Source organism: Propithecus coquereli, unplaced genomic scaffold, assembly GCF_000956105.1.
Source record: "Propithecus coquereli isolate 6110/MARCELLA unplaced genomic scaffold, Pcoq_1.0 Scaffold355, whole genome shotgun sequence".
Lineage (NCBI taxonomy): Eukaryota > Metazoa > Chordata > Mammalia > Primates > Indriidae > Propithecus > Propithecus coquereli.
Genome location: NW_012149230.1, coordinates 3,903,641 through 3,919,802, shown reverse-complemented (window position 1 = coordinate 3,919,802; position 16,162 = coordinate 3,903,641). Strand labels below are relative to the sequence as shown.

The 16,162-nt window shown below is 39.5% G+C and overlaps 1 protein-coding gene across 6 annotated transcripts in view; it reads left to right on the top strand.

Moving 5' to 3' along the window:
• The window catches only part of NCOR1 (nuclear receptor corepressor 1), a 158,463-nt gene extending 145,019 nt beyond the window's left edge, over positions 1-13,444 (top strand). For 4 of the 6 annotated variants that reach the window (XM_012651413.1, XM_012651412.1, XM_012651414.1 and 1 more), the window contains 5 exons: positions 658-800; positions 5,376-5,429; positions 5,935-6,156; positions 10,411-10,590; positions 12,365-13,444. In XM_012651413.1, the coding sequence (XP_012506867.1) occupies positions 658-800; positions 5,376-5,429; positions 5,935-6,156; positions 10,411-10,590; positions 12,365-12,549 (784 nt within the window). In that variant the 3' untranslated portion in view covers positions 12,550-13,444. The remainder of the gene's footprint in view (positions 1-657; positions 801-5,375; positions 5,430-5,934; positions 6,157-10,410; positions 10,591-12,364) is intronic. The other 2 variants (XM_012651411.1, XM_012651415.1) reach the window with 1 other exon arrangement.
• The last annotated feature ends 2,718 nt before the right edge of the window (positions 13,445-16,162 follow it).

The window sequence follows — 16,162 nt, the reverse complement described above, 5'->3', positions numbered from 1 at the left end:
GTTTAGATCCTTGGTGGCCTTGAGCTGTTAGGGGAAACTTGATTGTTAAAATGTGTTAGTATAGGAAGCTGCCAATAAAATATGAAACCCTTTACATTAAACTCAGCTCATCTGTTTGGTGGCTTGAAATGATTGTAACAAATAGGCAGTTTTATTCACATACTGCAACTGTTCTGTTCAAGTCCAGCTGTTGGTTGCTTAGGTGTAAACTCTTGCTATTTTATAGACAGGTGTGACATTAGTTAGAATTTTAGTGTACTTAAAGGTAATTATGTTAGCAAAGTAGTCCCTGGTTTATGTGATAACCATAAATATATCAATGTTTGTGCCGTTATGCAAAGAGTGTCGTGATAAGCTGTTTTTGAGTTTTCCCATTAATACTAACTTGCTGTTTGTTCATTCCTTGTTAAGAATCTCTGCTCTAGATTATCTCCATTCTAATCCTAATTTTACATTTCCTATTTGAGAGCTGAAGTATTTGACTATGTCCTTAAATGATGTACTGAGTGACTTATGGTCACATATTGTTTGTTAGGGTTGTTTCTTAGGTATGGGGAGGCAGTGGTTTTCTAAGTACTCTCTATTATTATTGCTGATAGGAATGTCCCCAGGGTTAGGAGTACATGACTGTAATAGACTTAACTGTGTTCCTAACAGGAATGATTCCCGCTCACCAGGGAGTATAAACTACTTGCCTTCATTCTTCACCAAGCTTGAAAACACATCACCCATGGTTAAATCAAAGAAGCAAGAGATTTTTCGTAAGTTGAACTCCTCTGGTGGAGGTGACTCTGATATGGGTAAGTGGGATTTCTTTCATGAACCCCAAATAAAACATGCATTAATAATGATAACTTCAGTGTTGCCTCTCCTATAATCCTTGAGTTTGAAGGCTATTACAGAGCATCTGTCCAACACATCTGATCCTAAAGTTCCTTCTCAAATGTCTGCCAGTCATGAAAAGTTCCTAATTAGGGACCAGGAACTCATTCCTTTCTGAAGCTCTCCATTTTGTCTTTGAACAAATGCTGTGTCTAGAACACTTTTTTCTTAGGTGGGACTGGATTAATGCTCTGTAGTTTTATTTTATTTTTTCTTCTCCTACCCACTGATTTCAGTTTTATCCATTTGGGCCATCTTCACATGACATCTCAGATATGTGAAGAGTCTTCGTGAGTCTTTTTATCTCTATAAATATCCCTAGGTTCACTAGTTGTTCTTCACGTGTCCTCTTTCTGAGTACCCTTACAGTCTCAGTTGCTCTCCACCAAAACCATATAGCCTAGCCTTTCAGTCGGTTCTGAATAATACAAAATAGAGTAGTGTGATGATTTATCCTAAATTCATCGTTATTAAGGTAGCCTAAGGTTGTATTAGCTTTTAGTTGGCAACCTATACACTGTCAAGTTATAGTGTACTTAGTATGAATATAGAAGTCAGGGACTCCTGGGCTACTCTTAATCCGCACCTCTCCCCTGCTCTACTTTTGCAGTTTCTAGCCCCACATATAGGAGAAGGCAGTCTGTGCTTGCTCCATCCCAACTACTTTTTCTGCCCTACCTGTGTCTTTCTAGATCTTACCTGAATCATTAAGCATTCAAGCAACTCTGATAAACTCACCATCTAAAAATATAACGTGGTAGCAAAAGGTTATGTGCTAGGCTCTATTCGAAGCATGTATAGATGTAACCTCAATCCTGACAACAACCCTACATGCTACATATTGTAATTATCTCCATTTTGTAGATGAGGAAACTGAGACTCAGAAGTTTAATAACTGGTGCAGGTTACATGTCTAGTAAGTAATGGGGCTGCAGTTCAAACCCAGGCATCCCAGCTCCAGTGTCCGTGTTTCCAATGATGGACTAAATGGTTCTAACAGTTCTATACTCAAAGCATCTTAGCCACATTGTTGGTAAGTATCCCATAGAAAGCTCTGTGCTTTGGGTCAGTATGCGTGCATTGACCAGACCCTCCTCCTAACTCTCATTTGGCACGCTCACTTTACTGCCCTAAGGTCTTTCTTATCCATCTTTTCCTCAGTTTTCCCAGTGATAGACTCTGGGTACACAGTGATCTGCCTTTTTTCTGTGATCTCCCATCAACTAGTCTCCTGACCCTGTTAAAGGAAATTGTGGGCTATGAAATGCCCGGTGGATGTGTGTTTGGATCTGTGCCGCTTTGTGATTAATAAATGTTGACCATCAGAGAAAAGGGATGAACCTAGTGTCACTTACTGTTTGTGAACTTATCCCAGCTTTTAGTTACTAGAGTCTCTTTTTAAGTGGCAACAAAAAAATCACATAAAAGGTAAATATTTTGGAATGCTGACCAGAATTGCTGTCAGGCTTAAAGATATCTTTTCTTTTTTAAAAATATTATTATTTTCTGTCTGTAGTCATCAGCAGTTTCATCTGTTATTTACACCTCCTCAGATGCCACCAACAAAAATATGGTGCTCTCATTTCATATTCTCTCCAGAACCCAGAGATGAATTTGTCCAACGATGGAGACGTACAGATCTTAGAGAAACTAGTTGTTGCTCTTATCCTCTCTAGCCTTTGTCTCGCCCTTTTAGTGGGACATTGTTGACAGGGAAATGACTCACACGTATGAGTTGAGGAGGTCCACTTTATAGTTTCTTCTCTTACCTAATGTTTTACACTGTCCTTATGCAGTAGCTCTGTCATTCATTGATGACAGTCATTTATTGAGCAGAGTACCCTGTTGGGTGTTTTTAGCGTGGCAGTCTCTACTGTCTGAAAATGTATGATAAAACAAGCCCCTAACTTTAATAGGGGATAAAGTGCATTAAAGTCTTAAGGCAAATACTAACAAAATTGCTTTAGAGTCTAGGATTTTCTTTGATTGCAAGAATTGTTTTTAATTGTGGAAAGGAAAATTTATATTAAAGAACCAGTGGGTTCCTGGGACCCCAGGGCATATTCAGTCCTCACTGGGAAGTAGAATTTAGAAATCAAAGCCATCAGCAACCAAGAAAGCTTCGCTTCTACTCATTGTCTCTCAATTCAGTGTTCCCAAGGACATCGATGACTTTATTTTTAAAATACCTTAATGCTTTAAAACTTACTTTATTTGATCTCTTTGCAACTTTTGACATAGTGAACCACTTCCCTTTTCCAGAAATACTCTCTTCTCTTTGCTTTCAGGTGCTACATTCTCCTGGTTTTTCTCTACTTCTTTGGCCATTTCTGTCTCCTTAGAAGCTCAGTCTTGCTTTGCCTGGCCCTTGGTTGGTTTTCTGTTCATGCATTGTAATCTCTGAGTCATTTCATCCACTCTAGGGGTTTAAACTGTCACTTTTCTGCTTAAAAGTCCCAAATTTTTATCTACAGTCCAGTATATCTTTGCAGACCTCATTTCTTCTTGAATATCTTACTGGCTCCTTAAATATCTAAAATTGAATTTACATTTCACCTCTCCACAAAAAATTCCTCCTCCACCACCACAGTTTCCTTTACTTCAGCCACCCCTGTCCTGGCCCTCCTCCTTCCCTCCCTCATCACCTCCTGAGGGTGGCTACCTCCTCCTGTCAAAGCTGCTCCTCCAGGCTCTCTCATATCTGCCTTCCCTTCCCCTGCTCATTTCTGATCAGTTACCATATCCTCTCTCAATAGTTTGCCCATCTGTGTGAAACCAGAGGTCCTAAACTTCAATATGCCCCACAGTTACCTGGAGTGCTTATTAAATTGGGGAATAACTGGGCCCCAGGAATGTAGAAAATTTGCATTTTTACTAAACTACCCAGGCGATTATGATGTGTAGGGCCTCAAAGTACCACACTGAACTGTAAGCTCCATAGGCAAAGGAAGGGGTGCATTGTAAATACAGTATGTAAGTATTATCATTGTTTAACTACATGAAATTGTCTTATCTAACCATTTTTGAGGAATAAGAAGGTAATTTTATTATGATTTAGCCAAACGATTGCTCAGTAAATATTTGTTAAGTGAATGAATGAGTCCTATTCCACAAACTTTGTGATAATTACAAGGCTATTATTTCAGGTTCAACTTACTTCCTGTGTTACCTGGGCCATAAGTAAGAAGACTCATCTTTAGTAATTGTTTCATAGTTATTCAGGGAAATTTTACGCCTCCTCTTGTCAGTTTAAAGCCTCTCTGATCAAGAAAGTGAGTTTCTAAGCACATGCACTCTTCCCTCTTCACAAATGGCTGTCATTCCTAGAGTAAGAGTCCACCCTCTGTGGTCTCATCCAGAACTCTGCATTCTTCCCTGGAACATCATTTCTTTAGTCACCCGCTTCCTGTGCTCTTTTTTTCTCTTTAAAATTCTCAGCATCAATTTGAAACACCATTTGTATCCCCAAATTCCTTCCTCTTTGGGCAAAGTGCTTTATAGGGGTTCCCAGGTCTTCTGCTGTTATCATTCAAACTGTTCAAATTAGAAATTATGCAGTCTGCAGGAACGAAAACAGTGAACAGAGTATTGGTCTTATCTAGGGAATATCCTTAATTTCCATGGTAGGGAAACACAGCCATTTTCACACTGTTCATTGAAGTGGCTTTCCCCTGGCTCTCATCTCAAACCTGTTTGTACCTGCAGGGGTCATCTTAGAGTCCAGAGTTTCTTCTTCACTAGGAAGCCTGGATTCCAAGAGCAACTTTTTCCTATTTGCTTTTCCCTAGCAGTGCACAGTTTCTTTCCCTTCTCTGGGTTATATTGTTCCTGAGGTTCTTTTGTTTTTGTTTAGAAATGGGATCTCACTGTGTTGCCCAGGCTGGCCTCCAACTCCTGGGTTCAAGTGATCCTCCCACCTCAGCCTCCCAAGTAGCTGGGATTACAGGCATGCACGACCATGCCCAGTGGCGTATTGCTCTTGTTAAAATTTTTCTACCTCACCCGATTTATTTCCTGATTTCTTTTTTAAAAAGAAAAATAGTTATTTCTTTCGTTTTATCTTAATGGGTGAAAAATAAAGGTTGAGATCATAGAAAATAAAAAAATTGATTTTGACCAGACTCGGTGGCTCACGCCTCTATAATCCTAACATTTTGAGTGGCCAAGGTGGGAGGCCAGGAATTCAAGACCAGCCTGGGCAACAGTGAGACCCCATCTCTACAAAAAACAAAAAAAAAAATTAGCCCAGCATGGTGGTGCGCACCTGTAGTCCTAGCTACTCAGGAGGCTGAAGTGGGAAGATCGCTTGAGTCCAGAAGCTTGAGGTTGCAGTGAGCTACGATGAGGCCACTGTACTCCAGTCCCGGCACCAGAATGGGACCCCGTCTCAAAAAAAAAAAAAAGATTAATTTTATTGTAGGATTTTTTGAAACTGGATTTTGATGTATATGATTATCACATCTCAATTAACTTGAATATTTGTTTAAATACAGCAGCTGCTCAGCCAGGAACTGAGATCTTTAATTTACCAGCAGTTACTACGTCAGGTAAGATTCAAAAGACATTGTTTACCAATACAAAGCAGAAGCAGTAGCAGTCAATCCAACAAATACATACTAAGTACCAACTGTATACCAGGGACCTGACTGCTCCAATATGCAAAAATGAATAAATAAATAATTTAGGGGAGATTAATATAGAAGGGAATTAAAATTCAGTAAATACTTATTAAAAAGATAAACAAAGGCAATCAAAATTATTAAAGAATAGTCTAGAAACTAGGGAACTGAAAAAAGAAAACTCTCAATGGAGTAACTTTAACACAAATGTAGGTGACTAACTCAGGATACAAATTGCCTTGAGTTATTATTTGTGGATTGAGGTGGCTTTTAATTTGTGGGTTTATTTAATATTATTTGTGGGTTCTCAGTTGTTTTAGGAAACTTGCTATGTGTGTTCAGTGGGCCGAAGGGCTGTATGTAGTCTGTTCTTGTCTCTGTTTCCTGATACGCCTCTGGGAAGCAAGTGGAAATGCTTTGGGTTCTCTTTCAGGCTCGGTTAGTTCTAGAGGTCATTCTTTTGCTGATCCTGCCAGTAATCTCGGTCTAGAGGACATTATCAGGAAGGCTCTCATGGGAAGCTTTGATGACAAAGTTGAGGATCATGGAGTTGTCATGTCCCAACCTGTGGGAGTAGTGCCTGGTACTGCCAACACCTCAGTTGTGACCAGTGGCGAGACCCGGAGAGAGGAAGGGGACCCATCACCTCATTCAGGTAAAGTTTTAATTTTAGTGTTCTACTCAGTTCCCCAAGAAAAAGTCAATTTATTTCCCAAGTTCTGATGCATCACTAAGAGATTTCATTTATGTCTTTATGTGTTCAGCGTCATCTCTGAGGGTTTTACCTTTTTAAAAAATTTTTAACCTGCCCAGATATTATAGTAACATGAGCAGAAATAAAAAGGAAGAAAATTTTTACCCAGAATGTCATCCTCCTAGCATAGCTTTTTATTTATTTGAATCTAATCTTTATCTATACATATACATTGTAATTATAACACAAGTGTATCATATTATTTTTGAATAAAAGTGACTTACTGTTGTAATAACAAGTGATAGGCTCAGTATAAAAGAATTATAGCCATAGAAAAGAGTAAGAAAAGGGAAAAAAAAATCCTTTAAATCATATCATTGAGAAAGCTAATGTTACTATTTGATAAGCATCATTCCAGACATGTGTGTATAGACAGATAAAAAGACATATTAGAATGAGATCATTTTATACATTTTGTTAAAACCAAGCACACAAAAAACCATGACTCTAGGCTTTTAATGTTATAACTTCTTTCTTAATCTTTTGAGAACTACTACCTCTTGTGCTTAAAAATTACCCGAAACTCAGCCATATATTTCAATTTTAGTTTAGGTTTATTTTCCTTTGTTATCTTCAAGCAAAAGATCTCACTGTGGTTAAGAAAAAGATTAGAGAGATTGGAAGGTTGTTTTTTTTTTAACCTACACATATTAACTTTAAGATAGTATTGATTTACTTCCTGCTCTAAAAACTGAGAATTATCTTTCCCTTTTTGCTCTTACCTTCCTATCATATTGATTTTAAGTGTGTGTATTTTAAGGTTATAACATTGGTGACTGTTATGCAATTAGACTTATACTGGTTGTACAGGATTTGGGGCAAGGTGAAATTGTTCTGGGGCTCAGGAAAAATTTTGCTGGCGACTTGGGCTCTGATCTCTTCTGAGATCTTTTCACTGCTTTGTTCTAGAGCGCCCCACCAGGGTTGTCTAACTCCTGTGAACTTCTGCTGAGTTCACCAACTAGAAAGGTGTGGTCAGCTCCACCATGACTTGCTGAGCTTCTGCTAAGGTCCTGGAGTGGCATGAAAAGGCTTACATATCTTCCCTTGCGTGTTGTTTCTTGGTGTTGTGTGTTAGCTCCTCTGTTTGCTTTCCTCTAAATCGGGGGGTGGGTGGTTAGTGAGGATTTAAGATTTTTGTCATCCTGCCTTATTTCTTTAGCGCAGGTTTTTTTTTTTTTTTTTGAAACAGAGTCTTGCTCTGTCATCCTGGCTAGAGTATCATGGCATCAGCCTAGCTCACAGCAACCTCTAATTCCTGGGCTCAGGCAATCCTCCTGCCTCAGCCTCCCCAGTAGCTGGGACTACAGGCATGTGCCACCATGCCCGGCTAATTTTTTCTATTTTTAGTAGAGACGGGGTCTCACTCTTGCTCAGGCTGGTATCAAACTCTTGACCTCAAGCGATCCTCCTGCCTCAGCCTCCCAGAGTGCTAGGACAGGCGTGAGCCACTGTGCCTAGCCTTAGCACAGTTTCTGTACTATTAGGCCAGTAAAGAAGCTTTGTTGTTTTGGAAACTTCAGTTCCTTGGTTACCATATTTTTAAGTTTATGGCACGAGGACATACTTTTTTATGGGGTGGGGGGTGGAGAGTGCTACAAGTGAAATTATGGTTTTCTTTTAAATACAGGCGTACCTCATTTTACTGTACTGACAATTTACTGCTTTACTGACAGTTGTGTTTTTTTGTTTTTTGTTTTTTACAAATTGAAGGTTTGTAGCAACCTTGCATTGAGCAAGTCTGGTAGTGCCATTTTTTTCAACAGCATGTGTTCACTTTGTGTCTCTGTCACATTTGGTAATTCCCACAACATTTCAAAGTTTTTCATTATTATTATATGTGTTATGGTGATCAGTGATCTTTGATGTTACTATTTTAATTATTTAGGGGCTTCATGAATTGCACTTAGGTAAGAGCGCAAACTTAACACATAAACATTGTGTGTGTTCTTACTGCTCCACTGACCAGCTGTTCCCCATCTCCTTGGGCCTCCCTATTCCCGGAGACACAACAGTGTGGCAGTTAGGCCAGTTAATAACCCTACAGTGGCCTCTCAGTGTTCAAGTGAAAGGAATAGTCTCACATCTCTCACTTTAAATCAAAAGCTAGAAATGATTAGCGAGGAAGGCATGTTGAAAGCTCAAACAGGCCAAAAGCTAGGCCTCTTGTGCCAAACAGCCAAGTTGTAAACGCAAAGGAAACGTTCTTAAAGAAAATTAAAAGCACTACTCTGGGGATCACATAAATGATAGGAAAGCAAAACAGCTTTCTTGCTGATACGGAGAAAGTCTAGTGGTCTGGATAGGAGATCAAACCAGCCACAACATTTAAGCCAGAGCCTAATCCAAAGCAGGGCTCTACCTCTCTTTGATTCTGTGAAGGCTGAGAGAGGCAGGGAAGCTGCAGAAGAAAAATTTGAAACTAGCAGAGAGGTTGGTTCATGAGGTTTAAGGAAAGAAGTTGTTTCTGTGATACAAAAGTACAAGGTGAAGCAGAAAGTGCTGATGGAGAAGCTGCAGGAAGTTATCCAGAAGTTCAGGCTAAGATAATTGATGAAGACGGCTGCACTAAACAATAGATTCTCAATGTAGAAGAAACAGCTTTCTCTTGGAAGAAGATGCAATCTAGGACTTTTCATAGCTAGAGAGGAGAAGTCAAAGCCTGGCTTCAGATCTTCAGAGGACAAGCTGACTCCCTTGTTAAGGGCTAATGCAGCTGATGGCTTTAAGTTGAGCCAGTGATTATTTGCCATTCTGAAAATGGTATTAAGAATTACGCTAAATCTGCCTTTGCTCTACAAATGGAACAACAAAGCCTGGATGACAGCACATCTGTTTATAGTGTGATTTACTAAATATTTTTAAGCCCATTGTTGAAACCTGCTTAGAAAAAAATATTCCTTTCACATTATTACTGAGCATTCACGATGCACCTGGCCACCCAAGAGCTCTGATGGAGATGTACAGTTCACGCCTGCTGACACAGCATCCATTCTACTGTAGCTCATGGATCAAGGAGTCGTTTCAACTTTCAAGTCCCATTATTCAAGAAATACATTTCGTAAGGCTACAGTTGCTATAGATAGTGACTCCTCTGATGGATCTGGGCAAAGTAAATTGAAAACCTTCTGGAAATGATTCACCATTCTACATGCCATTAAGAACATTTATAATTCATGGGAGGAGGTCAAAATATCAACAGGAGTTAGAAAGAAGTTGATTCCAACCCTTATGGATGACTTTGAGGGGCTCAAGACAACAGTAGAGGAAATCACTGTGGATGTGGCAGAAATAGCGAGAGAACTGCAATTAGAAGGGGAGCCTGAGATGCGACCGAATTGCTGCAGTCTCTGGATCAAACTTCAACGGATGAGGAGTTTGCTTACGGACGAGCAAAGAAAACATGGTTTCCTGAGATGGACTCTACTCCTAGTGAAGACGCAGTGAATATTGCTGAAATGACAGAGGATTTGGGATATTACGTAAACTTCATTAAAAAAGCAGTGGCAGGGTTTGAGAGGATCGACTCCAGTTCTGAAATAAGTTCTGCTGTGGTTAAAATGCCCTCAGATGACATCGCATGCTACAGAGAAATCTTTGTGAAAGGGAGAATCAGTCAGTGTGGCAGACTCTTCACTGACGTCTTACTGTAGGAAATAGCCACCACCACTCAAACTTCAGCAACTACTGTCCTCATCAGTCAGCAGCCGTCAGCATCAAGGCCAGACCCCTCCACCAGCAATATGATTACAACTCCCAGAAGGCTCAGATGACTGTTAGCATTTTTTAGCAATAAAGTATTTTTTAATTAGGGTATGTACCTTGTTTTTTCTTTAGACATAATGCTATTGCACACTTAGTAGACTACAGTATAGTGTAAACATAACTTTTATATGCACTGGGAAATGAAAAAATTTGTGTGACTCGCTTTTATTGTGATATTTGCAGTGGTCTGGAACTGAACCCATAGTATCTCTGAAGTATGCCTGTAGTATTTTTTAATTCATTGAGTACTAGGGTCTGGATTTTTCATGCTACTATTCTGCTTTTTACACTTAGCATTATATAATTATTAGCATTCTGGTAGATTTTTAAGTTGAGAACTTAAATATTATGTATGAATAATTCATAATTTAACTTGAATTTCACTTTTAGGAGGAGTTTGCAAACCAAAGCTGATCAGCAAGTCAAACAGCAGGAAGTCTAAATCTCCTATCCCTGGGCAAGGCTACTTAGGAACTGAACGGCCCTCTTCAGTCTCCTCTGTGCATTCAGAAGGGGATTACCACAGGCAGACGCCAGGGTGGGCCTGGGAAGACAGGCCCTCTTCAACAGGTGAGGACCCTGGTTCAAGTGCTAGAACATGAGACAAAGCAATTTATAGCAATGCCTTGGTCATTCTTCGAAAATCAGAAACTTTAATAGTTCGGAAAATTATATACCCATTTCTGTATCATTAATAGATTCTACTTTTCAGGATAGAAATTGAATGAAAATACAATTTCAAAAATTTTAAGAATATAAGTTCTGTTTACTGTAAACAAAGAAGGAGCTATGAAAAATAATCTTATCCATTCTCCTTCTGTATTATGCTGGTAGCCAGTATTTGCCATTTGCAAAGCAAGTAAGTCTGTGGTTTCAGTTCTTTCATGAACTGTACCTGAATGTACAGTGCTGCTCCTAAGAGAACTTCACCTTATTTTAGCTTTTCATATAGACATTCTTAGAGAAGGTTCTTAGGGAAATACTAAGAAATCAGAGTTGGAAATGGGAAGAATAGTTTAAAAAGCCATTGTGTAAGGCCAGGCGCAGTGGCTCAACACCTATAATCTCAGCCACTCAGGAGGCCAAGGTGGGAGGGTCACTTGAGCCTAGAAGTTTAAGGCTGCAGTGAGCTATCATTGGGCCACTGCACTCAAGCATAGATGACAGAGCAAGACCCTGTCTCTTAAAAAAAAAAAAGCAGGAGTTGGAGGAGCCATGGATTAATAAAGAAAAAAAAAAAGCCGTCTGTCTGTAGGTTCACTATATGTACACAAACTGATGAAACTGATGAAAAACTACTCTAGGATTATTATTAATGTTGTCCATTTTATGCCTATTTGTAAACTTTTTAGTAAAACGTAATAACTGTTCATGGTAGTTTTTACATAGGAACAGGCTTTTTTTTTTTTTTTTTTTAAATAAAACTAGGATATTTGCTGTGGATTTTAGGGTTTCAGAGAATAATAAACCATCCCTTCCTTAAGGGTTAACACACAAACATCACTGAAAAAATCTGAAATGTGCCCTCCCCCTTAAGACATATATAAATTATATCAGTAAAACTTACCAGTATAACTTGCTGTATAAAATTCTCTTGCCACATGCAAAGTGGTTTTCTGTTAGTTTGTAAACTTACAGCCCGGACCAATGATTTCTGCTTCTCACTTCTCTTAAGGAAGGAATTATTAGGCCATACATCAAATTATTTGATGAAATGGTATGTTTTATGTTTTTAGGGTTTAAGTTGAAGGAGGCTTTCTGGGTACAGCTAACCCTGAAATTGACAAGGGGTATAGCAGTGCTCTTGTTAATGCACCCCAGCCACTTCTCAGTCTTACAGACTTTCAAATCTGCCCAGTGAAATTCAGCAGATGACATGCATCCTGCTGCCCCTTGGCCTGCGGAAGTTCCTGGGTACTTGTTCCCTGACTGATAGTTATACTCCTGTGTTTCCCTTAAAGAGTCAAGAAAATGCTTGGTGTAATCAGGCTCTTTCAATTAGAGCTTAATACTCGGTAGTTCCACTTGGATTCTCCATGGAAGCACCTGATGATTATAGACAACTAAAAATCCATCCTCGGGCTTTCTCTTGTAGGCTCAGCAGCCTTCACCGTGTGTTTACTCATGTTATTCTTCCTTTTTAGACTCCCACTCAGTGCCGCTTTGTCACTGGCTAGAATCTAAGTAGCGAACCCAGCCCTTCATAGTGTATTCATTTTGCTTTCATATTGTCACATGACTGCTTTAGTAGAATAATCCTGTCCTACTCCATCCCACAAAAGTTGTATTAGATGAAACAGCAACTATGCTCATGACAATGAAAACTTAATTTTTCTTTCATCAGGCTCAACTCAGTTTCCTTACAATCCTCTGACTATGCGGATGCTCAGCAGTACGCCACCAACACCGATTGCATGTGCCCCCTCTGCTGTGAACCAAGCAGCTCACCAACAGAACAGGATCTGGGAGCGAGAGCCCGCCCCGCTGCTCTCGGCACAGTACGAGACACTGTCGGATAGCGATGACTGAACTGCACAGAGAAGGGGTGGGGACAGGGTGCAGTGGAGGGATCTCTAGTTTTTGGTGATTTTATTTTTAATTGCAGGTCAAAAGCCTGCCCTCCTATGACTTGTGCCCAAAGACTTTTCAGGAGAGCCAGGGCCACAAATGATGAAGAAATGATGGAAATGCATTTGGAGAGTCAAATGGGAAAAAACAAAAAACTGCCTTTGATACAGGCAATTCAGTGGATTATAATATTAACAATAGTGGAGGATTGAAATGTAGAGTTTTTAAAAAGTGGACATTTCCTGTTCTTACATCTGTCTGTAAAGAAAACCATAATGTCTTTAAGTCACTCTTCTGTAAATAGATGACCTTTTTGCAGTGTGCCCCCTGCTGTAGTATCTGGTGTACTTATGTTCAAATCAGCACATCGACTTTGGGGGTAATTTTTAAAAATCTTTTTGTCTATCTTTTTAACCCTAGCCTTCTAAACAACCTCATACAGCCTAATTACATAATGCTGGCTGTCACGGGCATTGTACTTTTATCTGATTTTTGTTTCCTCTAAATTTAGCTTCCCAGTGATGTTTAAAATCTTGTGAAAATGTTTAGATTTTTAACACAGACCCTGTCATAAAATCTGTACATTAGGGTCAAAAGGTAGGAGCAACAAAATTCTGCCATATTGTAAATTTCCAATGCAGACTTTAATTTTTTTTCATTAGTAGCACTGAAAAAATATTACTGCATGGGTATGTTATAGTTCAGTTTATAAAGTTTTAAAGGCTTATTTGAGGCATACCTCACTGTTATGCACACTGGTAATTTAGCCATGCCCCTAAGTATTCCTTTTTTTCCTGCATTTGATGCAGCCCAACAAAGCTTTTGTTTTGAAATAAATTTGACTACCCTGTCCATAGCCACAGTAGATTATTTGTGATTTAAGGCTCTTTGGTGTCTCAGGTTTCAAAGGCAAAACTTACATACTTTCCCTTATTTGATATATGATTGGTTGAGTTAAAAGATAATAATCTGTGTAGTGTCTCAGTCTTTTAGACTTGCTTTGTGCTGCATCCTGAAAAACTCTTCATGGTGAACATAATAGTCCTTTCCCCATCTCTACGTGCCAGTGTTTACTCTTACTTTGCATCCTTGGGACAAGAGTTAATTGTTCAATGTATTCATTTCACAGATTCTCAAGGTGCAAACAATTTAAAAGACTGAATTCAAAGCTAATTAAGGTATTAGAGGGTCAGTTTTATTCTTAAGAATTGCTTCCTGAGTTTTTAGATTTCTCTCATACAATCTGATCAAAGCATTTAAGCATCTTTCTATAGCATATAGATACTAACAGTTTGGGAAGAATGCCACTAGTAACTGGAAAGGGGAGAAATAGAGATCTCTCAGGATGAAAAAAAATTTGCACTTTATAGACTTGCAAGTAGACCTAAACTTTTTTTTTTTTTTTTTTTGAGACAGAGTCTCACTCTGTTGCCCAGGCTAGAGTGAGTGCCGTGGCATCATCCTAGCTCACAGCAACCTCAAACTCCTGGGCTCAAGCGATCCTCCTGCCTCAGCCTCCCGAGTAGCTGGGACTACAGGCATGCGCCACCATGCCCCGCTAGTTTTTTCTATATATATTTTTAGTTGTCCAATTAATTTCTTTCTATTTTTAGTAGAGACGGGGTCTCGCTCTTGCTCAGGCTGGTTTCGAACTCCTGAGCTCAAACAATCCACCCGCCTCGGCCTCCCAGAGAGCTAGGATTACAGGCGTGAGCCACCACGCCCGGCCTGAACTTTTAAAGAAAAGTATTCAAGCCTTTTAAGAAAAGTCACATGATTAACTACTGACCAGGACCCTCATATCACCTGTAGTACTGGTGTCTGATCCCTATTTTATGGATGAAGACATAGGTTTAGTACTTTGTTCATATAATTCAATAATTGACAAAGATAGACCATAAGCCCACCATTTGTCTAAAGTCAAAGCCCTCACTCCTGTCACTGTTCCATTCTTGTATACCTGAGGTCCTCAAAATAAACTTTAGATCAAGCTTAGTGGTTAGAGTTCCTACTACTTCAAAAGTTGGTATCATATATGTACATACACATATAATTTTAACATGAATGAAAAACAATGACTTTCTTAATAACATTTTCTCTTTAGCTTTATTCTAAGAATACAGTATATAATATACATAACACACAAAATATGTGTTAATCAACTGTTTATGTTACCAGTAAGGCTTCCGGTCAACATTAAGCTATTAGTAAAGTTTTTAGGAAATCAAAAGTTATATGCAGATTTCAATTGCGTGGGGAGGTCAGTGCCCCTAACCCCCACGTTGTTCAAAGGTCAACTACAACTTCTGAGAATGTGTCAGATTAGAGCCTAACTTGTTACTCTTGCAGTTCCACCTGAGGACCCCAAGGTGAGCTGCTGTGAGCCCCTCACGCCATCCTCCTCACAGTGCATGTGCATATGATTCCATCTATCGCCTGGAGAAGAAACTTCAGAATGGAAGCTAAAATCCAATATCATATTTCAGTGCCAAACAATGAAAGGACAAAATGCTCATATGGCTTACCTATGGAGGTTCACCTTACCATGATTTAAACGGTAAGCACAGCACTGAGAGTCACTGGTGACTTGGTAAAGTTAGCTGCAAACCCAGGCATAATATTCTTTGCAGGCTGACATTTCAGTGTTCTGGTACTGTATCTTCACACATGGTTTTTTGGCACCCAGAACTAAATTAAGGTCTTCCTAATATGGTTTTTGTTTTTTTTTTTTGAGACAGTCTCACTCTGTTACCTGGGCTAGAGTGCCATGGCGTCAGCCTAGCTCACAGCAACCTCAAACTCCTGGGCTCAAGCCATCCTCCTGCCTCAGCCTCCCAAGTAACTGGGACTACAGGCATGTGCCACCATGCCCGGCTCATTTTTTCTATATATTTTTAGTTGTCCAGATAATTTCTTTCTATTTTTTAATAGAGACGGGGTCTCACTCTTGCTCAGACTGGTCTTGAACTCCTGACCTTGAGCGATCATCCCACCTCGGCCTTTCAGAGTGCTAGGATTACAGGCGTGAGCCACTGCGCCTGGCCCCTGATATTGTTCATAGAAGTATTCTGACAGCCAATTTTCTAGTGCATGTTTATGATTGGAAATTTCATAACGCTTTTATTTTGGTATGCTAAGTGATTCTATTTTAAAGATATTTATGTCCTGAAACCTCAGGTGACATAGTACAATTAAATCTTATGCAATTTTACAACAGTCCTAGAAAAAAAAAAATTTAAGGTACACCATTTTGAACAATTCACTTTTTAGTTCAGACCAGTCAGTAAACAGGATCAGTCCTTTTGTGTCAGTGCCTGGTTTTATGACAGTGTGGATGGACTGCAATGAGAACACCCACAGGAAGACACTTTCCTTCCGAAAACTCCCACAGTTTTTCCAGCAACGGGACCATGAGCTCTGAATCACTATGGAGGATTAAAAATTAATAAATAGGCCGGGCGCGGTGGCTCACGCTTGTAATCCCAGCTCTCTGGGAGGCTGAGACGGCCGGATTGTTTGAGCTCAGGAGTTCGAAACCAGCCTGAGCAAGAGCGAGACCCCGTCTCTACTAAAA